The sequence below is a fragment of the Eleginops maclovinus genome, chromosome 16 (assembly GCF_036324505.1).
Source record: "Eleginops maclovinus isolate JMC-PN-2008 ecotype Puerto Natales chromosome 16, JC_Emac_rtc_rv5, whole genome shotgun sequence".
Taxonomy (NCBI): Eukaryota; Metazoa; Chordata; class Actinopteri; order Perciformes; family Eleginopidae; genus Eleginops; species Eleginops maclovinus.
In genome coordinates, this window is record NC_086364.1 from 14,935,181 (window position 1) to 14,959,732 (window position 24,552).

At 42.0% G+C, this 24,552-nt stretch overlaps 1 protein-coding gene across 3 annotated transcripts in view; it reads left to right on the forward strand.

Annotated features, from left to right (window-relative positions):
- Positions 1 to 24,552, forward strand: part of prkar1b (protein kinase, cAMP-dependent, regulatory, type I, beta) — a 60,954-nt gene that overhangs the window by 13,492 nt on the left and 22,910 nt on the right. For all 3 annotated transcript variants that reach the window (XM_063904306.1, XM_063904307.1, XM_063904308.1), the window contains 3 exons: positions 418 to 588; positions 4,560 to 4,651; positions 24,403 to 24,464. In XM_063904306.1, the coding sequence (XP_063760376.1) occupies positions 418 to 588; positions 4,560 to 4,651; positions 24,403 to 24,464 (325 nt within the window). The remainder of the gene's footprint in view (positions 1 to 417; positions 589 to 4,559; positions 4,652 to 24,402; positions 24,465 to 24,552) is intronic.

Sequence of the window (24,552 nt, forward strand, 5' to 3'; positions counted from 1 at the left end):
TATTTGATGCCTTTCATTTCATACCATAGCAGCCAGATGTCCAGACAGCATGCACTCAGAACTAGGACATGTCCACTGTACTTTCTCTGACGGTTATACAAACCTGTAATGTTTTCTGACCTGGTTAAGAATCCACATGATGCTTGATGTTAAAAAGGGTCTCAAGAGAGGATTGTCATCCCAACTTCATGTGATTATCCGTGATGCAAAAGACAAGCTGAAGCTCTCAGATGATCTTGTTTTTCTTGCCTGAAGCTTCAAAAGCAGTCACATCTATTTCCATACACATGTCCTTTGAACGCATTTAAAGATTTTGTCAAAAGACTCACTGTTTCGACCGCTACGGAAAATGTTTATCCTCTCCCTCTCTAAATGCTTGCCCCTCTAACCATCATGTCTTTCTTGTTGTTTTTACAGGAAGAATGCAAGCAGATCATGGCACGCCAGAAATCTAACAGCCAGTCGGACTCACACGATGACGAGGTTTCTCCCCCACCGCCCAATCCTGTTGTGAAGGCCCGGCGCCGCAGGGGAGGGGTCAGTGCCGAGGTCTACACTGAAGAGGATGCTGTCAGCTACGTACGCAAGGTCAGTGTAGGAAGATGGATGCATCCGCAAACATCCACACAAAGGCTTGCTTATTAAAATTCAGCACACAGATACACACAAGAACTCAAGCAACAAACATACAATAACATCTGAAATAACACGAACATCAGTGAAAGGGAGCTTATTCATCCAAAATACGCTCTCTTACCAATGGAAACATCAAGCAGTCATCGAGGTTGATTGTTGTTTATTTGCTAGATACGGAACTGTCATTCTGTTGACACCCACTTAAGAGCACCAATGTGATGGATTCATTGAAACATCGTGACAGTGGGAAAGGAGATAAGCGGTGGAAATGCATGACAGCAATTAGTGAACCGACTTGGATACGTGAATTTATTTGGAGAAAAATACTCTGTGAGTCAGCTGCTGAAATGATGCTGAGTTTTGACTGTGTCATATTAGATAGACTGTGATGGACTCCCACTCAGGTCTCCACTCACAGATTTATTTACTTTGCTCTAGTAAAAATACAAACAAATACATGAAATCGAACCCCTCATTTTATCAATTACCCTTCGTTTATTTCAAATGCACACAAGGAAGCAAGATACTGAAACAGATAATGAAGAATTCATCTTTAGAAACTGAGGCAACTTCTGTCGTTTTAAGTCTTCGAATGCAATTATTTATACAATGGCAATGCATTATGTAATCAGTTATCTTGCTGACCTGGGGAACTTTTACTAGCTTTACTCTACAGTATGTCAGGCACATGGTATACCAGGTATACATGTTATATATTGATAAGAATCATGTTTAAATGTATACACTGAAATCGACTTTCTCCTGGAGCCCTCTAGCTTTTTTTCTCTTATGCATCACTTACCCTGATCTTAAAATCTAGGTTGCTCATGCTGTTCAAGAAATCAGGTTATTGCAGAAAGCTGTGCATATAAACACACAGCTTGACACAAAATCCGAGAATAATTTACAATGTTTTTGTTCAGTTATCCTTGTATAACTCTAGTTTTAAATACAATACAGTTGAGAGGTGAAAAGGGGAAAATAAGCTAAAGTCATTTCTCTGTAAAGCGACTTCATCTTTTTTATTCTGGACAGCAAGGCGGCTGGTAAAGAGATCTGTCAGCTTGCAACATGTCATGTGTCCATTCCACAGGTTATTGGAAAGGGTTCTCTTTTGCCAGAAACTATAACTCAACTTTGCACAGTCCGGCACACACATACTGTACACCCACAAGCTCATATAGTGTACATACATCCGAACAGTGTAGCCATTGGATCGCTGCCATGCTTGTTCATTTATAATTAACTTGACGCGCCATTAATTGCTCGGTCATGACAAAACCGCATGAACTCCCATCACCACGCTGTAATAGCATGGCCACTGGAGCATGCAGTGTGTGTGCGTGTATGTGTGTTTCAGGTGTGTGCACACACCCACATGCATAAGTGTTTATGGCTCTGAGTTTTTTAACAGCAGCCACATTTATGTTTCGTGGCAAAAAGCCTTAACCCATCTCCAGCCTCATCCTCTTTACTGTCCATCACTATTTCACAGGCTGACACACACACAGGCACACACACTCTAGCATAAAGCTTCACATGAAACGACTCAAACAGCCACATCAGCTAATGTGATTACTCATCATAAAGTTAATTCAAACTGAATTAGAAGATGAAAGGACAATATTGCCTCAGTATGAGAGAGCATTTCATCTGGACACACACACACACACACACACACACACACACACACACACACACACACACACACACACACACACACACACACACACACACACACACACACACACACACACATACTGTACATATAGACACACACTTTATGTGCCAACAACATCCGACATCATCTATTCCATTAAGGACTGGCCATTGAAAATCAGCAGCTGTTAAACAGAACACCAACAATTAGTTTGCCCAGCTCTTCGGATTAAAAAGAGCTTTGCTGCGAAGCGCCATGAGTCGTAATACATTTTAAAACCCTGTCGGCCCGGAGATCACATTAGCAGAATGAGGGCTGGCATCAGATTGATGGGAACACGTGTGGACACTCTTGACAAGGTGGGAACAAAATGGGATGTCAGATAATTCCTCCAACTTGGGTTTTTGGCATTAAATGATTAACTTTGGCTCTTCCAAGCATTTATCTGACTCACATCATACAGTATGTTACGCTTCTAATCGAAAATATCGATCTTTCAGAGGGAGGCAATAACTTCTCACAGGCATAACATCACATAGCCACATCATTTGTTGGCAGAGTTGGGTGTAACGCGTTACAAAAGCAACAGAGTTACGGTAATGTATTACTTTTTGCTGTAACGCAGTAATATAACGCATTACTTCTGAAATGTGGGTAATATAATACCCGTTACAATTCTCAGTAACGCAGTTACAACACATTTGAACCCAAAATGATGTGGTGTTTTGTTTTTAAGAAATCACAAACATCGCGAGACATTCCGACACGGTGAGCTAACACTGCCATAGAGACTCGTTCATATACAGCAGGTCACAGGGCCGTGCAGAGGCTCCACTAACATGTTATTAATAACACACAGCGACTTAATGTTACCGGTATCAAATATTATTCAGCCCACTTAAATGGAGCATACGTTTAATTTCAGCATACTGCCATAGATAGCTGTAATTAATGAGCTGCTATAAACTACATTTAGCATTTAAAGCCATACTTTTGCAGTTATTTTTGGTGAAAGTAACTCAAAGTAACGCAAAAGTAGTGTAACGCATTACATTTCAGAGACAGTAATAATGTAATGTGAGTTATTACTTTAAAAAGACAGTAATAGGTAATATGTACTGTATTACATTTTGGAAGTAACTTGCCCATCACTGTTTGTTGGCTGCTTGCTGGTAAATCATCAAAAATTCACCCTTTCCAGAGCCCCCCCCTAACCCCACTTTGCTGTAACAGAATATCGAGACATCACACTGACAAGTTACTGTAAAAAGCTGGCAGCAATCCCTTACATTTAATGATCTCTGGGTTATGGAACTGGATCTTATGAACAATGATATAGTGGATGCCCTAAAAATCTGAATCTAAGACTTCTATCACCTACTCCCTTCTGTGTTACAGAATCCAGCCTCTTTCTCTTTCTGTCCACTGAGTGGCCGGGCTCAATACTGCAGATAGATACATTTGTACTTGATATGTGATGTGGTAGTGTCCATGTTGTGCACAGTGCTGCGTGGTCGTCTTCATGTGGAGACATCTGTTGCTTTAACATAATTACAGCCTACCCCCTCTTCTCCCTCACCACTAGAGACAAAACACATGCACATACGTACACACTCATGATCACTCGTTTTATGCTGTACTAACAAGAGTTTAATTTAGTCTTTTAACTTTTTCTCCTTCTCTCTTTATTTTACATTTGCCTCTCTCAACCCATGGTATAAGGATCTTAGGTTAGGATGCCGGTTTATAAATACAGACATCTGTGGCTTTGTTGTGGCTTCAGACTTTTGCCATTCCCTTTACACACACACACACACACACACACACACACACACACACACACACACACACACACACACACACACACACACACACACACACACACACACACACACACACACACACACACACACACACACACACACACACACACACACACACACACACACACACACACACACAGAGGGCCTGGGACATGGAAATGCATGTTTTATGAATGACTTCAAGCCTCTTGTGAATTTTTAAGAGCTCTGTGACATTTTGAGTGTAATCCCTGAACAGATGGGCTTTCCCAAAAATACACAGACTCATGTGTGGGATATTCCTTTTAGAGTTTGCCAATATACTGCTCTTTAATTACTCAATTTAGGCTGCTTTTGAAGTCGGCCTATTATGTTTTTGTGCTGTTTTTGTTTTATGTGTCCACCTGCATAGCAATGCAGTCTCCCTTAATGTAATGGATACTATCACACTGTCCACACAGGTGATCCCAAAGGACTACAAGACCATGACCGCCTTGGCCAAGGCCATCTCCAAGAACGTGCTGTTCGCTCACCTGGACGACAATGAAAGAAGGTACAACTGACACTTTTAATAGATCAAATATGTTTGCACAACACCCAGTGTAGTGCCAGCAATCAAAATGGGAAGTTCGTAAGTCGATAACATCATGTACAGGCCATTGTTCCAGTTTACTGTATTGCCCTCATGGCCACTGTGTGCCAGTGTTGCCTGCTTTGGGAGCATCTCCAGTGAGCAGAGCGATTGAGGTTTGAACATGGACAGCTGTAGCAGAAGAGGAGGGGTATGCAGCAAATGGTGGGGAAGGTTGCAGCTGGATGTGTCTGTGTTTTGTAATCGGTTGTTTGGTTGGTTGTTATGGTACGCTGTATATATGTCAGTATCAAGTTGTGCATTCAGATGTGGGCGGTGGTGCTGACATACAACGCTCAGAAATCAACGATTCTCCATAGTGGTCTCAGAGGGAAAGGGTTGCCAATTTTCCTTTATCCCTGTCTTTTCCTGCCATCTTATTCTTTCACATTCTTCATCTCTTCAAACACCCTCACGCCATCCTTCCATCTGTCCCAGCTCTCCAGTGAAGGCGATCCAGCCTGGCAGTGGGAATAGGGTTTCATTGGCGGGGAGAATCCATTATGCCCCATGGGGAGGAAAACACCGGAGCTTTCCTGTTGGCTAAATCCTCCACAGACCGAACCCAAAACACACTCTTTTCGGTCTTTTGTCAGCTGAGAATTTACCGTGCTTCCTCGGCATCGGCACGCAGGCCTCTGATTGCATGTCAGTGTTTCAGAAGCAGGCCCGAGCTGGGTGCAACATATGATGGATCCGGACAGTCTGAAAAAACATGTTCTTGGGTGGCTGATGCAGCAGATTAGAGTTACACCACAAAAATATGTGGCAGTAGACTGTAAACCATGAGGTTCTAATATACTTAAGGCCTTTTGGCATGCCAAGCTATGTAATGGCTTTGTCATCGGCCTGTGAAAGCATGCATGATGTAAACATTTTTCGACTTGCTGTCATGTTTGCTGTCTCGCTACACACAGCTAGCATCAACCATTAATGCTGTGCAGGAATTCGTTATTGTGTCATTTGTGGTTGAACATGCAGCTCGCAGCGCTGAAGGCTCTAAGCTAGGGAAAACCTTGTCGGATTTGCTGGATTGTATTGTGACATGACAGTTAGTTGGCTATGCTCTCTTCATCTCTCTTCTTCGCTCTTACAGCCTCCCTCACACTTCCTGTTTTCTCTCACTCTTCACTTTCAGCTGATGATGCTGGACGGCTGGCTGGTGGCTCGGTCACATTGCGGTTATGTTGTGGTTGTTGCTCCTGAAGACAGAAGTGTATTGATGTATGGCCAATGTCAAAAATGAATGAATAAATGGCCCACATGCGTTGTAGAGAACAACGCATGTTCTCATAGAGTTTGGGATAGAAATGTGCCTGAGAAGGTGCATGTGACTTAAGCTTGTCCTATATGATGTACAATACTGGTAATCTCCTATAGCAGCATATACATACAGTGGGGAGAACAAGTATTTGATACACTGCCGATTTTGCAGGTTCTCCCACTTACAAAGCATGTAGAAGTCTGTAATTTTTATCATAGGTACTCTTCAGCTGTGAGAGACGGAATCTAAAAAAAAATCCAGAACATCACATTGTATGATTTTTAAGTAATTAATTTGAATTTTATTGCATGACATAAGTATTTGATACATCAGAAAAACTGAACTTAATATTTGGTACAGAAACCTTTGTTTGCAATTACAGAGAGCAGACGTTTCCTGTAGTTCTTGACCAGGTTTGCACACACTGCAGCAGGGATTTTGGCCCACTCCTCCATATAGATCTTCTCCAGATCCTTCAGGTTTCGGGGCTGTCGCTGGGCAATGAGGACTTTCAGCTCCCTCCAAAGATTTTCTATTGGGTTCAGGTCTGGTGACTGGCTAGGCCACTCCAGGACCTTGAGATGCCTCTTACGGAGCCACTCCTTAGTTGCCCTGGCTTTGTGTTTTGGGTCGTTGTCATGCTGGAAGACCCAGCCATGACCCATCTTCAATGCTCTTACTAAGGGAAGGAGGTTGTTGGCCAAGATCTCGCGACACATGGCCCCATCCTCCCCTCAATACGGTGCAGTTTTCCTGTCCCCTTTGCAGAAAAGCATCCCCAAAGAATGATGTTTCTACCTCCATGCTTCACGGTTGGGATGGTGTTCTTGGGGTTGTACTCATCCTTGTTCTTCCTCCAAAGCTCTATTTTTGTCTCATCAGACCACATGACCTTCTCCCATTCCTCCTCTGGATCATCCAGAAAGTCTTTTGCAAACTTCAGACGGGCCAGGACATGCGCTGGCTTGAGCAGGGGGACCTTGCGTGCGCTGCAGGATTTTAATCCATGACGGCGTAGTGTGTTACTAATGGTTTTCTTTGAGACTGTGGTCCCAGCTCTCTTCAGGTCATTGACCAGGTCCTGCGGTGTAGTTCTGGGCTGATCCCTCACCTTCCTCATGATCATTGATGCCCCACGAGGTGAGATCTTGCATGGAGCCCCAGACCGAGAGAGATTGACCGTCATCTTGAACTTCTTCCATTTTCTAATAATTGCGCCAACAGTTGTTGCCTTCTCACCAAGCTGCTTGCCTATTGTCCTGTAGCCCATCCCGGCCTTCTGCAGGTCTACAATTTTATCCCTGATGTCCTTACACAGCTCTCTGGTCTTGGCCATTGTGGAGAGGTTGGAGTCTGTTTGATTGAGTGTGTGGACAGGTCTCTTTTATACAGGTAACGAGTTCAAACAGGTGCAGTTAATAGTAAGTAATGAGTGGAGAACAGGAAGGCTTCTTAAAGAAAAACTAACAGGTCTGTTAGAGCCAGAATTCTTACTGGTTGGTAGGTGATCAAATACTTATGTCATGCAATAAAATGCAAATTAATTATTTAAAAATCATACAATGTGATTTTCTGGATTTTTGTTTTAGATTCCGTCACTCACAGTTGAAGAGTACCTATGATAAAAAATACAGACCTCTGCATGATTTGTAAGTGGGAAAACCCGCAAAATCGGCAGTGTATCAAATACTTGTTCTCCCCACTGTATCACCAAGTTTGAGAGTAATCATTTTTGCACATTGATGCTTTCTGCTTTGGCATTGATTAAGTCACAGCATGAAGTACATTGGCTTCTTTAGATGTGCCAGAACTGTCAAAGACTGACGCACATTAGCAGATGGAGTCTCACTGCACAGTCCTCTCACATTCACTCCCTCTCTGTTCCTCACTTCTCCCTCGTTCTGCAAACAGCTGGCCATTTAGGTCATCAGGTAGTCTTGCACATGTGGTCTCATTGGGTGAAAAGGTATGGGGCTCTGCTTGACAGAAAGGTGATGGGTCAGGGCATTCATTGCTGGATAGCAGTTGGTTTCATGCAAAGAAAAACGTTTTAAATCTTGTTCAGTAAATTCCCCCACAACATTCACAAAATGGCTTTTTTTGTTTAAGGGCTGAAAGGAGAGGGCATAAACCTGCCTGCGTGTCAAGGAAACATTTTGTGTGATTAGTTAGTCAGCAGTTATGTAAGCTGAACACCACACGATTTGTTCCCCCATTAGCACTATATTATGCTATCGGCTCCTTCAGTAATGACTAGCATCCAACACAATGAAGCCCTCTTTGTTTCTCTGCGCTCTCCAATGCACTCTTTTTCCTTTCATCACTTTTTTCCCTTTGTAGCCCTCTGTTTCCATGTTGTCTTATCCTCTCTCAACCTGTCTTAAGTTACTTATCTGCCTCTCTAGGAATTCAGGAAGACTGCTGGTTCTATGAGCATTGCATTTTTTTCACTGAAATAAATAAAAGACAAGTTTACAAGGCGGTCTTCTCTCCTTTCAAATGTGCTTTTTTCTTGTCAAATTGTTTTTGCTTCTGCAGCAGTACTACATTGTGCTGTGGTTTCACACATCTGTATGCAGTTTAAGTCTATAGCACAGCCCAAAATATGTTGTTTCCTATATTGATCATGTTTAAACATCAGATGTACAAATCTAATCCTCAACATGTTAATCACTTTGTTGTTAATATCTATATCCAATGCCATTCCTTGACTTTCTGTAAAATGCTACATACCATAATGCTTAACTGCAAGTGTGTGTGTTAGCTTCCTTGTCCTTACACACAGCGGAAAGTTGGGTTGCAAGTATGTCAGGGTTATTTAAGTGTATTGCTCGGACGTGCGTTAATCAACCACTTATTCTACCACAGTATTGGTATGTCATTAAATTCTATTGCAATAATTCCAGCATTGAAGCAACTCCTCCAAACACCAATAACCACACAAATGTATGTATATACATGCAGTATATATACATTTCAGCTGTGAAGCTCTCCTCCACTCATGCATTGCAGGATATTATTTTACACTAAGACAGCACTAGCCAGGGGTCCAGCTTCGATCATATCTCGTGTTTGCGACAGTCTGGACGGAGAATGACAACAGAGAATATAGAAAGGCGTTAAGAGGAAGTGGAAAGAGCAAAAGCGTTCATTTACCCAAAAAACTAAACAAGTCATAATACATTTTTTAATGTATTATTTTTACTCTGCTTAAGTGAATCATAATCAGAAAAACTTTATTGATCCTTGGAGGAAATGTGGTTAGTTTATGGTTGCTCCATTTGAGAGTGAATATACATTCAAAATAAAGATATGTTTGGAATATATATAGTGTGCTAGAATACCTTTTGTATGTTGTTTTAATTGAATTAGTATTGATATTAAAGGATTTAGCTTTTAAAGTAGAAATTCCGGAGGTTAACTTTCCCTGGACATGTTCCACCCCTCTGCAACTCTTATGTGCTCCTGCCTCTCTTCCTGCTTTTTAAATCCAAACTCTTTGCTCTCTTTATCCCTCTCAACAGTCAGCTTTCTCAGAGGAGATCAAGCGCATCATTGCTGTAAACTATATAAACAATAGTTGGATGGAAATTGAAAGGGTTAAGTCATGGATAGGTTTAGGAAGACAAACATATAGAACACATGCAACCGCACTCTGTACACACACGTGAAAAACCAAGCACACAAATACCACCCCTCACTACAAAAGATGACAGGGATTACATTACATTATCATGAGAAGCACACACACACAGGCAGGACATTCTGAAGTATGCATGTCAGGCTGTGATCTCAGTGAGACTGCTCCAGCTGGGAGCGTTAAGTCTCTGATTAACACACCATTCCATATGTCAAACTTTATGGCAGAAAAGTTTCTGAGCTCCACCAGCCGCACGCGTGTGTGTACTCCATCTTTCCTCAGAAACATGAAAACGTTTCTACCTTCCAGATTTCAAATTCAACACTTTTTATGTAATCAAAAGGTGAGCTGAGGAGTCATAGGTATGAAGAGATAGTTACGCAAACTTTTTTGTAGAGTATTTGAAATAAAATGATTGAGATTTCATTAAAGAACACATACACTAGGGCATTGCGGTAGTTTGCATTTTATAAGAAATACTTTGTTTTGCTGAACAAAGGTCATGGTTTGTTGGAAATACAAACCGTAAGGGAATGAATATATAATCCACATTAGGGGACAGTCTCTCCGTCTGTTTATCTGTTTGACCTTGGCTGGTCCCTGATCTGATGTCTGAATTACCAGCGGGCCAGTGGGTGGACCCCTGTATTTGCTTCCCATTAGCTGCTATAATGACCCCATTATGATATGCCCTAACGAACAGACACACACACGATAAGCTGGGAACAGGTGTTTTATTTCACATTGTGCCAAGCCTACTTTACTAACACTCAAACCAGCATGCAACCACCTGTCTCAACACTGTAACTATACTGTAGTTGTTATCACATCGACTCAAACTGTTATCGTATCTCACCATCAGGATGTGTGATTATTCTGTTCCAGCTAAGAAACAGCGCTTGGAGGATAATTTTATGATTAAAGTTTTGACAAGAAAAGGCCAGGCTGATAACAGACGGTTCTGCATTTGGATATGGATGTCAAGTTTACAGACGTGTGTGTGTGTGTGTGTGTGTGTGTGTGTGTGTGTATACTTATTTGCACATATGCATGCCTCGAGCCTGTTTGTCCAGGTGCACCCTTAGAAGAGATTTGCCTGCCTATCTCCCCACCACTTCCCCTGGTTATATGCCCATTGTGAATCAGTCTTTCAATATGGTCAGTACCGCTATCGCCTGTTTAAACACTCATTCCTTCAGTTTCTACTGTATTAGTGTTTGTTATCTAACTTTCTATTGAATTATACTGTATGAAATGAGATTTATGATAGCAGAGTGGAGTTATTGTTGGCCTTTTTTTCAGCTTTTCTGCACACTTGGAAAAAATGACCTTGATGATCACCCACTTAATGCTTGAGTGCAATGATGAAGGGAAGGCAGGCTGAGACGGACACAGAAGCACTAATTTGAGGTCACATTTAGAGAGGGATTAATAAAAGGGAAAGAGACTCCTCTGTGTAATCTGTCAGAAACACATTTATTTTTCCCTTGACACAAACAAAACACACATAGAGCTCCTTTCTACATGCATTAATCTTAGTCCCTCATACAGTACCAGCAATCACTCTCCTTGGGACAGCAGAGACACAAGAAGCTCTGCTGTCAGTGTAACCACATAAATATTCTGGCAGGCATGATGTGGCCCTGTGAATCCCATTCCTTGAGCCGCCTTGGCAGAGTTTGCTATATTCTAAAATAATATTGCCATCTGGTAAGAGGAGTTGTTACATCTTTTCAGGCCAGGACCCAATTGCAATATATATATCTGAAAGAAGCAGAACTTAAAACATGTGCAGTTAACATGTTATAGCAATGGATACAATAGGGGGAAGGTTTGGAAAGAGGTGATGCTTACCTCATCCTGCCGGCTTTAATCCTCTAATTAACAAGCAGAGTAATGAGTTGATGAAGTGACCGATTAGATGATCTTTGACCCCTAAACCCTGACCTCTGCACCTTTCCCACTAGCCCCTGCCGATGGACAGGGAACATCTTTAGTGTACTGGCACTCTTTGTCTGTGTGTGTGTGTGTGTGTGTGTGTGTGTGTGTGTGTGTGTGTGTGTGTGTGTGTGTGTGTGTGTGTGTGTGTGTGTGTGTGTGTGTGTGTGTGTGTGTGTGTGTGTGTGTGTGTGTGTGTGTGTGTGTGTGTGTGTGTGTGTGTGTGTGTGTGTGTGTGTGTGTGTGTGTGTGTGTGTCTCTGTGTGCGTGTGCATGTCCATGTTTGTGCTTAAAGAGGTGTAAAAACAATAATAAATAACTCAGTGAGAGATAGAAAACCCAAATAAACAAACAATAGCAAAGTGAAAGACACTAAAAAGTGCCCGAGAGGGATCCGCCTCATCTCGAGTTCCAGCTGGAGTTTATTTAAGGATTGTGTGAAGGGACAAAACAACAAAGAGGATTCAATGTGAGATAGAGTGCTGCGTAGGCATATCACATTATAACCACTGTCATCATCATATCTGATAGCTCACTCATTTGAATCGATAGATGTGGAACTTGAGGTTTGTGCTCTGGAGAATTGGTTCACATCGAAACACAGACTTGCTATTTCTAAAACTATGATGAAATGCATAGTTACACATACGACATACATCTCCATCAACATCTTCATGTAAACTAGAGCTGCTATTGTTGCTTGAAGAAACTTTATCTATTCTGATTATCTATTAAGTAAAATGTAGCCAATTTCTCATGCATTTTAGGCTCTCAAATATGAAGATTTCCTGCCTTTTTCTGTTTTATGTCACATTTAACTGAATATCTTTGAGTTTTGGACTGAAGATACAAGAATGAAGGACATTTTTCATAATTTTCTGACTTATTTTAGAGAACATTTTTATGATTTTAAATTGTTTGTTGAAGCTCCAATACAAATTGACACTCAAAATGTGCAGTTACCACAAAGCAGCCCCTAGGGGGTGTTTTTGCCACACACAGATAATACAGAAGTGAAGTCGCTTGAGTCTTTGCTTTGCTTTCACTCATCAGACACATTAGTTCTTGCACTCGAAAACAAATACAAGAACAGGATTATTGTCGGCCAAATGCTTGGACAGTTACCTCCTCTTATATGACACCCTGAATGCTTCCTGGCAGTATGAAGTGCAGGGGAAACAGGATATAGTGGCACTGAATGAATGACTGTTTGTTTTCTCCCATTATAATCTCTTTTTCTCGTCATTTTGGAGACACTATTGAGGAAGTCCCCTGCCGTCACTGTATTGCAGCTATTTGTGTTACTTTTCCCGTCATTGAATGAACCTGTTTCTTTGTGTCTCTGTGTGTTCAGCTGTGAGACTAGTGAGTATGTTTGACTGGGGCTGAGATTTGTATTTTATGGCAGGCAACTCAATAATCGCACGAACAAATGAGCAGGTTTCTGTTGTGTGCTGTTAAGTGTATTTGTTTGCATGTATGTTTGTGTTTCCTGTCTTGGTACTTCCCTCATTGACTCTCTGTGTGTTCTCATCCCCAGTCTTCCTGAGAACCCGGTGGTCCTCTTTTTCCCCTTTTCAGAACTCACCACTTTCTCTCCGTTTTTCTCTTCCTGTCTTTCTCCCTCTCTCAGTCATGTAGACTCATTCACATATACATCCACACTTACATCCAGTCCCTCCCCCACAGTCTTCTCTCTCCGTCCCCTGCATGGCTTTGTGCTGCTGCCACAATGCCAGGGGCCAGGCGATGAGGTCACTCTCCACAGGAGAGCTGCAGGCCTGACTGAACGTCGACCATCCCCACCATCATCCAGCACAGGGACTAACAGGCCAGCAGTCTCACCTCCCCCAGCACACTGCATCTTTCCCTCAACTCAGACTACTTAACCTTTACGCCCATGAACATATCCACACACACACACACACACACACACACACACACACACACACACACACACACACACACACACACACACACACACACACACACACACACACACACATACACACATCATTTGCAGGAAGCTCATATCTGTACATGCATGCTTACAAGCTAGTGCAGATAAACATATATGCACATTAACCAGTGCAAACAAACACACACACACACACTGCACTACGCAGATTCTTGGAAACTTTTGTCCTCTCTTGTACCCTCTGCTGTGTTTAAACCATTCCCCCGCTACCTCTTCCGCCCCCTGTCATCTTTCTCTATCCTTCACTCCATCCAACTCTTTACAAAGTAGTGAGTCATGTAGTAGTGTCTGGAGAGCCTTTAGAAAGCTCTATTCCCTCCAAAATGTACCCCAGAGTCTGTGCAGGACAGTTTTCCAGCTCACCATGATTCATCCTTGCCTTTTCAGCTGCTTACACCATCAATGTGAATGTGTGTGTGTCTGTGTGTGTAGGTGTGTATATGAGTGTGTAAGCGTGAGCATGAGTGAGAGAATCTTTGTGCTACAAAACTATTTTGACAAGTCTTGACAAAAAAAGTAGTAGAAGCACCAGTAACACAGGATGTTTGGTTATTTTACTCAATTTTAGTTGTATGTTTGAATGCTGCACACTGCTGAAAAACTGCTAAACAGGTTTGAATTCTGCACAATGACACAAAGTTTTATTTCCTTTACTATTTACTCAAGTGTGTGTGCAGGTCTTACTGACCCACATGCAATTATTGTGTTTTAAATGTACAATGCATGGACATTTCTGTCTTGCCGTAGAATAAAATAGAAAGGAGATAAAGTGGCCTACGCTTTAGTTCCGTGTTGTAATTGGATCAAATGTCAACCGTGGGAGAAGTTCAGACCCACTTCAATCTCACCCCAATCTGTGTGTTAAGTACATTGCTAAGATGTCACTCAGGGCGTTTGTGATCGTGCACAGTGCCACGTTTCATGTCGTGCGAATGAATATGTAGGGTAAATGTGCGAGTGTGCATGACAGTGACTTCCTAGCCAGAATTTGCCCCTGCTGTGGGGACGTGATGTTCCTGCAACCCTTCAGTGCTTTTTAAGCCCAGTTAGGCCCAGAGCACGTCCCACACACTGACCACCACACATTCGCCGGGGACAGAGCAGCCCAGCACCCTACAGAATAGCCCTAGTTGGCCCATGGCCTCCTATTGTATACATCCCGTCTGCTTTGTCTATGCTACTGTGATAGGTTCCAGTGTACAGGCACAGACAACAGTCTTGTTATAGGGCGTTAATTCTCCCATGACCTCGTCGTTGGTTTGTGAGTGTCACTCCGGTCGAGTTTTATTTTGATCAGAGGTGCTCAGCCCATTTCCATTCTAGTTTAAATGTCTAATGGAGCTTGTGTTTTAGAACTGAGGCTATTATAGAGCAGGTGATTTTACAAAGCTGTTTTTTGAAGACAAATTTCAAACCAGATAGAAAGTCACTGCATGTCTTGATAATTTCCAGTGTTTTATTTATTTATTTAATATATATATTTATATTTTGTGGTTTACAAAATAGTCTTTCCACACTTTCATGGCAAATCTTGAAATAGTTCAAAGCAAAGAAAATAACTTTTTTCTTTGTCTGAGTTTTTAGCACCCATTAGCACTATTCACATTGCAAACAAATAATCATGAAACCTGACTGTTTAAAATGAGGCAAAATATGGTACTCCTTGTGTACAGCGAGTTTCCATGCTTTGTTGTAACAGTAAAACGAGGTTTCCAGTTAGCATGGTGCTAACATTAGCACATTCCAGGGTGTTATCACATTATGCATAAGGTGCTGGTGGGTTGCTCTACACTGTCCAGGTCTGAACGCTGTGTGTCTGACGAGGCCGTCTGTTTACAGCAGGGAATGCCTTACGTCAGTCAGATGTCAGCTATTGAATGTCAACTATTTCTCTCTCCTCGATGCACCCGGTGCACCTATTACCTCACTGCCCACAACACAACCTGATGGGATTTTTACACATTTACACATACACATGAGTACAGTACAGTTTTAGCCTTAAGCTTCTCTACAGTTGATGCCCCGTTCTTCACTTTGCTCTATCTAGTCATCTTCTCCTCCTCCCCTCCCTCTTCCTCCGAGCCTGGGGCATGCTCTGCGTCTCAAATTCAGTGTATATACCTAGTATGTGTTTGAGCGTGCATGCATAATGTGCCATGTTGTGTAAACACCTCTCAGATTTAAACCCCAACAAAAGACAATTTGTGTCCCGATCTGCTTCTCAAATGCTTATCTTGTTCCAGGGCTTGTCTTCTGTGAGATGGGAATGAGGGAGGGAGGGAAGGGCGGGGGAAAGAAAAAGACATGCCCGCGGGACAGCGGCATCTCTTGTGATGTTTAGCGACGTGTCAGGATGTGTGTGTGTGTGTGTGTGTGTGTGTGTGTGTGTGTGTGTGTGTGTGTGTGTGTGTGTGTGTGTGTGTGTGTGTGTGTGTGTGTGTGTGTGTGTGTGTGTGTGTGTGTGTGTGTGTGTGTGTTGTGTGTGTGTGTGTGTGTGAGTCAGTCAGGGTGGGAGGAAGAAAGAGATCGGAACTTTTGGCACCTGTACACAAAGTGGAGTTTTTTTGAATCTGTGTATGATATATTTTTTGTGCATTCAGTGGAATTACTCTTTTGTTGTATCCCGGGGAAAGGGGATACTTCTCTCTTTGACTCTCTGTCTTTCTCACTGTCTCTTTCCCTCATTCCAGTGACACTTCCCCTGTAGACACTTCAGAGAGGTAGAGGCTTAGTCCTGTCATCGCCTGATTCAGCCTGACCACTTTTCTCTCTAAGTGGAGGAAGAGCTCGCTTTTTCCTGTCCTGAGGCGACAAACATCGGAGACAGAGGGCATTAGGAAATGTGTGAAAATGTTTGGGACTGAAGTTTACTCTAAACAGACAAGACACTAAAAAAAAGTAAAAGTAAACAGAGGAAAAAATACATTCTAGGGAAGTTAACAGCATAGCATAGCAGCTTAATCTTTATACTGACCAAATGCAATAAAGGGAATGGAAAAGGAGGGAAAGGGAGAGGAAAGAATGGTAGTGACTGCAAGGTTGGACATGTTTGTGATGTTTCAAGGCTGACATCATGGCTGCTGCAGCAGGTGGTGTGTGTCGGCTCATCAGGTAGGCCTGTAAAACAGCCATGTCACACTGAACAGCAGTCTGAAAAGTGGATAGCAGGGAACCTTTATAAATTGCACCATAATGCCAGCAATGTAGTTTGGGACTAAGCGAGTGTCAGTCGTACTTTTATCCTCTTTCTTAATACTGCTCAGTTTTTTAAATATATGTATAGACATGAAAAATATGACATTGGCCCACAAGTAACCTTAACTAACCTTACTGTGCTATCATTACTTTGCCTGGAACATGATTCAGCTGTTCTCCGAAGAAGAATACGATAATCCTATGATTTTAAACATCAAAGATTCTGATGAGGCATATGTTTACAGTCGGGATCTTGTCAAATTATTTTGGTGTTTGTTCTCCACCCTGTAACACATCCTCATTTCTCCTCACATCCTCCTGTCAACCACTCCTTCTCTTCTCACTGTTTTACTGTTCCTTTCTTCCATTGCCATGAACTGTGTGTGTGTGTGTGTGTGTGTGTGTGTGTGTGTGTGTGTGTGTGTGTGTGTGTGTGTGTGTGTGTGTGTGAGAACAAGATTTTCATCAAGGTTAGAAGCCAAAGCTGTCTGGTATTCCCTTCATCTGCATCTCAGCATCACTGGACTCTTCTCAATCAAATCTCTCTTACTCTTTCTCTTCTATGGTCGTTCTTTCTATTTTTTTGGCTTTTCCTCATTGCACTTCCACACATCACTTCCAAACCCTCCCGTTGCCATGCCATCAACACAACACTTTGAGGAGAGCTCTGATGCTCTAGGTACTAGTTATAGTAAGGAGGTGATAAGGCCGGATTGCCCTCTCATGAAGTTGGCAATGGCAGGCTAGTAGAGTCCAAGGTGCCAGAGCCAGTTCAGTGGTAGTTCATTCTGATATTTTATCTGAGGACTGCTGCTTCAATTAGGCTCAAAGGTTTCAGGAAAGCTACTGTGTCAGTCAGTATATCCATTCTTCTCTGTCATGCAAGTTATTGCTTATGTTTGTTTGAATCACAGTGACCATTTACACATAGCCTTTACCACAGCAACACAGAATCAGTCCTCCAGGAATCTATGAGTAAAAAAAGGAACTTCTCAGCACTGTATTATAGATAAATAACATAGATAGACAATATAGATTATAGATTTGGACATAGGCAAAACTTAGGCAAAATACGCACCTCAGCACTGCATTTGAATCTGAATGTAGAGATTAGACATCAGCAGAGTTCAGGTCAAACAGATCACCAGCTTGGCCCAGGTGCTCCTCTACTAAGCTGTACACATTTTGAGACATACATTTACACTTTGAAGCAACAGAATGCATCCAAGTTTACACCTCTTATAAACCCACCAGGGCCAGGTGTGTGGTTTTAACACAGTGTGCTCGCCTCACCTGAGCGGCTGTGGCTGCGAGTTAGTGCAGTTGTCTTTCAACCAGAAGGTTGTGGGTTTGATTCCAGCCCTAGCAGTCAACATGTCGATGTATCCTTGGGCAACATACCTAACCCCGATTTGCTCCCAATGGCATGGCCGATGGTGTATGAATGTGTGTGAAAGGTAGTTACCTAGAGCAAAAAGTGTACTGCTCTGTATGAATTGGTGTGAATGGGGTGAATGACATGTAGTATGTTAAGCGCTTTGAGGGGTCGAAGAGACTGGATGAAGCGCTATATAAGTAAAAGTCCATTTACCCTGGCCTCTGTTGGTTTTAAGTATAACTTTCACTATGTAATCACACTGTCTACTCTAACTACAACTATTTAGATCTCCACTGTGCCTACACTAGCCCACAATTAGACCTTGGATTCAACACAGAAATATCAGTCTGACATGAGTCTAATATATCCTAGGTCTAAAAATGTTTTCAGTGTGCAACAATCCATTGTAACGTAAGAGAGGACTTTGTTTTTTTTTCAAGCTTATGAATTGTATCAGAGCCCCTTGGACCAAAACCAATGGCAGACAATGAAGAGCAGTTGAGTGTTGAAAAAAAATGAGGCGTCTCTTTCTACTCGCCTAGCCTTGGCCTCCTCTTCCCTTCAACATTGTAGACCATCTCTAAGTGGTCATTGCCACCAGCCGTAAACTGTTATGGCCACCTGTAAACCTCGAAGACCACCCCTGTGCTCAGCATATACTGTAGGCAAGTTCACATCAGCCCAGACAAAGACCAGGAACTTGTAAAATAATTTTAAAAAAAAGCTCAACCTAGAACTCTCGAACATATGAGCAGTGGGGAAATATAAAAAAACACAATGTAGATTTCATATTTATTTGTTATATTTGCGCTAAAGTCAACAGGAAACTATGCAATTCTTCTTCTCAATGTGAAACATTTTTCATAGTTTGTCAGTAGGACATGTACTATAAGAACTTTTAGGTTTAACAGGAACAAACACATGCGTCTGTTAACCACAAAATATGTGAATGCAGGTTAATAGGAATTTCAATTTTGAGTTTTTTAATCGTGTTCTTTCCATTTGGCACCAGTTTAAACCAATATAGCTGTTGTTTTATGAAGTGTGTTGCCCGATTGTATTGTTTAACCTCACCAACATAGTTTTTAAAGTGGACCCCTGATGTTTGTTCAACGTCAAAGAGGACCTTTGTGGTGAGTCTTGATAAAGTTGGACACAACAAGCATTGTTCCTTGAGTTTGGAGGCTGATGTGAAGAAATGGGCAGCAGCTGGCATGACCTGGTCCCTGCAATGCCTCTGGGGAAAGACAGGGCACGTGCCAAGAGCTTTGATGTCATAAATATCCTCCCTGATGCTTCAGCACTGTATAATTATACCTCCTTCCCCTCTCCCCCTTCTCTCTCTTACTCACTGTCATGCTACGGCCTATTGTCAGCATTGTATGTGTGTCTGCTTGTGAGTGTGTATGTGCTTATGTGTTTATGTAATTAGATGGTTTAAAAAAGGAGTTGTCATTGTGTCTATAGCAACAGAGCTCTGTGGGGTGAGTACCAGTGAGTAACTTTGGCTGATTGTGCTCAACTTTAAACTCTGGACATTAAACTATAAGCCACTTAGTCAGCCTCGTAAAGCTGTTTTCCATCTTACTGTGATATACACATAATGAGTCACACAACAGGGGAGTATACAGTTCAGTTGGCCTCCGTCATCAGTGAAAACGTAATATATGTTTTCATCCTTTTTTTGTGAGTTCCCTTGTGATTTACACATTATGCTGACTAATCACAACTCTTCACTTGGCAGCCTTACAAAAAACTATACATGCTTTACATAGCAACGTGCCACTTAAGGAAAATGTGATGACAGCATACACAATGCGGTCCTCCCAGAGCTTTGAGTAGACATCAGTGAGTAAGCACAACAGTTTCTGTTAAACCTTACCAAGTCAACCAGCCACAGGACTCCTGGAAACATAATATCATCTGCATATCCATCTCATTGCAAAACTCCTTGTTACATTGGAAAATTGGTGGTTGTAAGATTTGTAAAAGCAGATAATGATTAATAAGGAATGTAGCATTTTTTAAAACAATTTTTATATTTGTATATAATTCTTCCCTTTGATGGATAATTTCAACCTTGTGTGATGTTCAGTTGAGTCAGGCAGCACTTTTTTTATCTCAGATCTTTTTTACTTTGGCTTTCCAGATGAAGAATCACCATGTCACCCTGCAGCCTTTTTGCTAAACCTTCAGAACTTACATGCATAACACAAATCAAGTGTAGATGTGTTGTCCCTAAGCCAGTTCTTATATAATGCAATTTTGGAGACTTGCAAAACAAAGACTATTGTTCTGATATGCCAGAATCAGTAATCCGAATTACTATCAACTGTGGTAGTATAAATAATCCTTCAAGCTGTTATGGTATGAACACTGTGCCAGCCAAACCAGTGGCAAATCACTGCCAAGAACCAACTTTGAGGGCGGGGAAGTTCCAGTTTGATTGTTTTGGTTATTGCAAAACGTCTTCCATCCAGACGAGTGAGCATTTTGGAAGGGTGCACCATTAAGGGCTTGTGTAACTCAACATTCTGCGGCCCATTAACTTAAACAAAGACACGGCGGCATGCTGCACTGTTAAAGAGCCCCTTGGTGCTAATGGCATAATGGCACTGCTGTGTGTTGAGGTAGTATTGAAGAGATAAGGCGTCTGCTGCTGTTGAACAAATAAACAGTTGTGTTGTAGCTGGGGAGATTAACAGCAAGAAGGGAAGAGGTGATGGAGAAAGGCAGTCATCGCCAACTAAGAACAACAAGCAATCCAGCTACAACAAGCAGGCCTGAATTTATTTAATTAATGACTGAAATCCCCCTAGCTAACCACAGTTTTATGGGTGTTTGAGAACAATAATAGGCTGTTGCTGCGTTATTGTGTGCTTGTATGTAAAAGAGAGTGAAGGCGCACATAAGCTTTTCCATTCATTCCTGCAAAAACACACACATACATTTCTGTATGCACTCAATGTGTTGTAAAATCTGACTCGCAACCTGACCTGGCAGCTACATTTTTCAAAGAAAAGCACATATGCATAAAGGTGTCTCTTCCTTTCCCTTAAAACGGCAGTTTCCCTGCCATGATTAGGAAACAATGTCATTTTCTCTAGATACAAACCGACCCATCCAAGCAACAGGTGTGCACAGGGTAATTACCACTAAGATTAGAATGACGTCAGCTAAGATTATATGATCTTATATATTGTTTGTATATGCTATGTGTTTTGGTGTGTGTTCTTAAATGCATTTGCAGGGAAGTATTTCCGCATATCTGAACCATGACACAAGCTTATTCTCCCTCCTGAGGGTAGAGGTGAACTTCCCTTAGAGTCTGCAGGGTCCCTCTGTCTGTCTCTATCATAACAACACATCCATTGTTAAGGGGGGGGGCTCTGCCTTTAAATAAGGTCAGAGGGTCTACAGGTAGCAGAAAGGACAAGATTAATCACTTCATCTGGGACAGGCAGGGAGGGGGCGATAGACCGAGAGATGAGAGAAATAGGTGGGCCAGCGAGAGAATTAGAGGGAAGAAAGGGGTAATTGAGAGGGGAGAGGAAGAGAAAAAGTGATAGAGAGCAGACAGGGAGGAAGTTGGTGTTGAAGAAAGGGAAAGAGAGACAGGTAGAGATGAGGGGAAGTAATTACCTGCATAAGTGTCATTGTTCAGCTCACCGATGCATTCAGCGAGAGGCAGGGCATGGAAAGAGGGAGGTGGTCAAGGGTAATTACCTTACCACGGGTTAGCTCGTCTTTGATCCCCTCACTGCAATCCGGCCACCACGCCTTCTCCCTATCCACATCAACTCCTGGAGGGCCTGGATCATTCCAAATAAGTAAGCGGGTAGTGGGAGTGGGCTGTCAAGCCCCCCGACAGCGAGTCTGCAACGATACTGACTGAACCAGCTGACAACAATACTGGCCACGTGCAATGCCGTTCTGTCAGTCATGTAATAATTTACTAAGTGACATTTAACCTTGTCATACAGATATTAACAACTTTAATGGTTACATTGTATTAAAGATTAATTAAACCCTTTCTACCTTAGAAAACAGTAGACTCTAAAGCTTATTTCCTCCTTCATGATAGATGTATGGGTGGTGAAGTTTAATTTGATTCATACTTAGAGCTGGCCTGCCTCCTATTCATCCAACATTGCCCAATTTTAGGCAAGCTGGGAGTTAGAGGGTTGCTTTACTGCCTAGATGTCGATGACCAAAGCAGCTCACTTTGAGCTTCACAGCGGCTCTTCCAAGGTGACATATTGGAGATTATGTAAATGTTTTATTTATCCCAACTACACCTTGAAAGATGGGAGCTTCATGTAGCTGTGGTTCTGAATAAAAACAGTATTCACTCTGTAGGAGGGAGACTAAGCATCCTACTGCGTACATGATCATCATCATCAACAATATCATCATCATTACGAGATGCCTAATAACAAGCTGTCTCGAGATTGAAACATTGCATGAAAGTGACTTGTATATGCTGATTTTCTACACATTATTAGTTACGTGACCATGTCCCTGACTAAACAGACTCCATGCAGAGAGCAGGTGGTCACCGATGGGAGGAGAGTTGAGACTCTTGCAGATGTTGCCCTGACTAATCACCATCAAAGCCAATGTGTTTGTTTGTCATACGCAAGTGCCAGTTTGCGTGTTTTCCTTATGAATGCCTGTGCTCATATATGTTGTTGTGTTTCCAAGCATGTGTGATTGTTTTGACATGCACAACCGAGTGTACTAGTTGCAACCATAGTACCACTTGCATATGTTGGAGGTTGTGTTGAACATGAGAGCAACTAATGTGTGTATGTGCATCTTTGAGCCTGTGCTTTACACTTCAAAGAAAAAGTGTGTTTTTTTTGTGTGAGTCAGTGGCCAGCTGCATCACACTGGGCCTACCTGTGGTTGTTGTTGGCTCAAATCCATCTTCTTAAGTCTGCTTTTTATTCAGTGTCACATAAAAAAAATACCAACAGGGTCCATTCACTTCCAAACCACTCAATAACATTCTCAGATCTTCCCCAACATCTGTTGACCTGCCGTTTTTCAACCGGGGTCGAATCATGAAAAGCAACACTTTCATGTCTGTTGTGTGCAGCAAGGTTTTTTGCTGTCTAGTGTACTGTCATGAGCACAGAAATATTCAAAACCCTCACATTATTCGGTACAAACCTGTGTGTTTTCAGGGGCAATATATACCCAGACACAGACACAATCTGTGCAAACACACACATGCAGTGACACACACAAACATCATCTGATGCAAGCTCAAACTTGCTCCACATTCACTCTGCAGGTCTTGTATGTTTTTGATATGCCTGACCCTCTTATTGTTTTTTTCTATATTTCTCTATAAGACGGGTGGTATGCAACTGATTAGATAGATAAATATACCCTGAAGGTGAACGACAGGCAGAAAGGCAGAGAGGAAGGAAACAGACTTTACTCTTGTCTCAACACATCTCAGTGGTGGAACTTTAATCTGCTGAGGCTTCATGCATTTAAACGGCCTGATTAGGAACAGTCTAACAGGCGCTTTTCCTGCCTGCCTGAAACAGAAATTAAGTGCTTAGGCACAGCCATCATATTGTTTGTTTTCTCAGCGCCTTTTCAAAAGATACACTCTGAGATACAGGCTTTGATTACGTGTTGAAACAACACAGTCATGTTTAAGCCCGTGTGCAGTACTAATACGATGTACAGAAACAGAGAAGGAGCCTGCAGCTTTGCAATGTTTATCTGATGGTATGAATCTCTTGTGTGTACGAAGTCCATTTTTACACCACTACATATATGTATATTTATAATTCACCAATAATGGCTTTGTCCAAAACTACAGAATGTATGGTTTAGGGCTTGATGATTTGTTAGATTGAACCCATATGTCCTTATTGGCAAATATTTGTTCCTTCTGATTGTTTTAACGAATAGTAGTGGGTGTTTATTTGGATGTGGATGATGATGAGGAAATCAGTTGTGTACACATGCAGGTGGATGCTTCTGGTGCACGTTTAAGTGCTTGTGTGTTGGGGTCATCCAGAGTTTTCAGGCCTGTCTGTTCAGCTATGCTAGCAGCTGATAGAGTTGATTCAGGGATGCTAGCTTCTCTGCCTTTCCCATCATACGCCCTTCCACACATACTGTTGTGAGTGAGTTAGATAACCATTCAGAAGGACTGTGGTGTAATTCTCCATAATAGCAGGTATTTTGGTAATAACTGTGTTCTTCTTCATTCTTTCTCTTTTCTTCCTCCACACTCTGTCTGTCTCTCCTTCAGTGACATATTTGATGCCATGTTCCCTGTCACCCACATCGCAGGGGAAACAGTCATCCAGCAAGGTATGTGGAACTGGTCGAATTGCTTCCAAATTGCTTTTTCTCTTCCTCACCCCATGCTCAACCCTTTTAATAACTTGGCTAGTAGTAT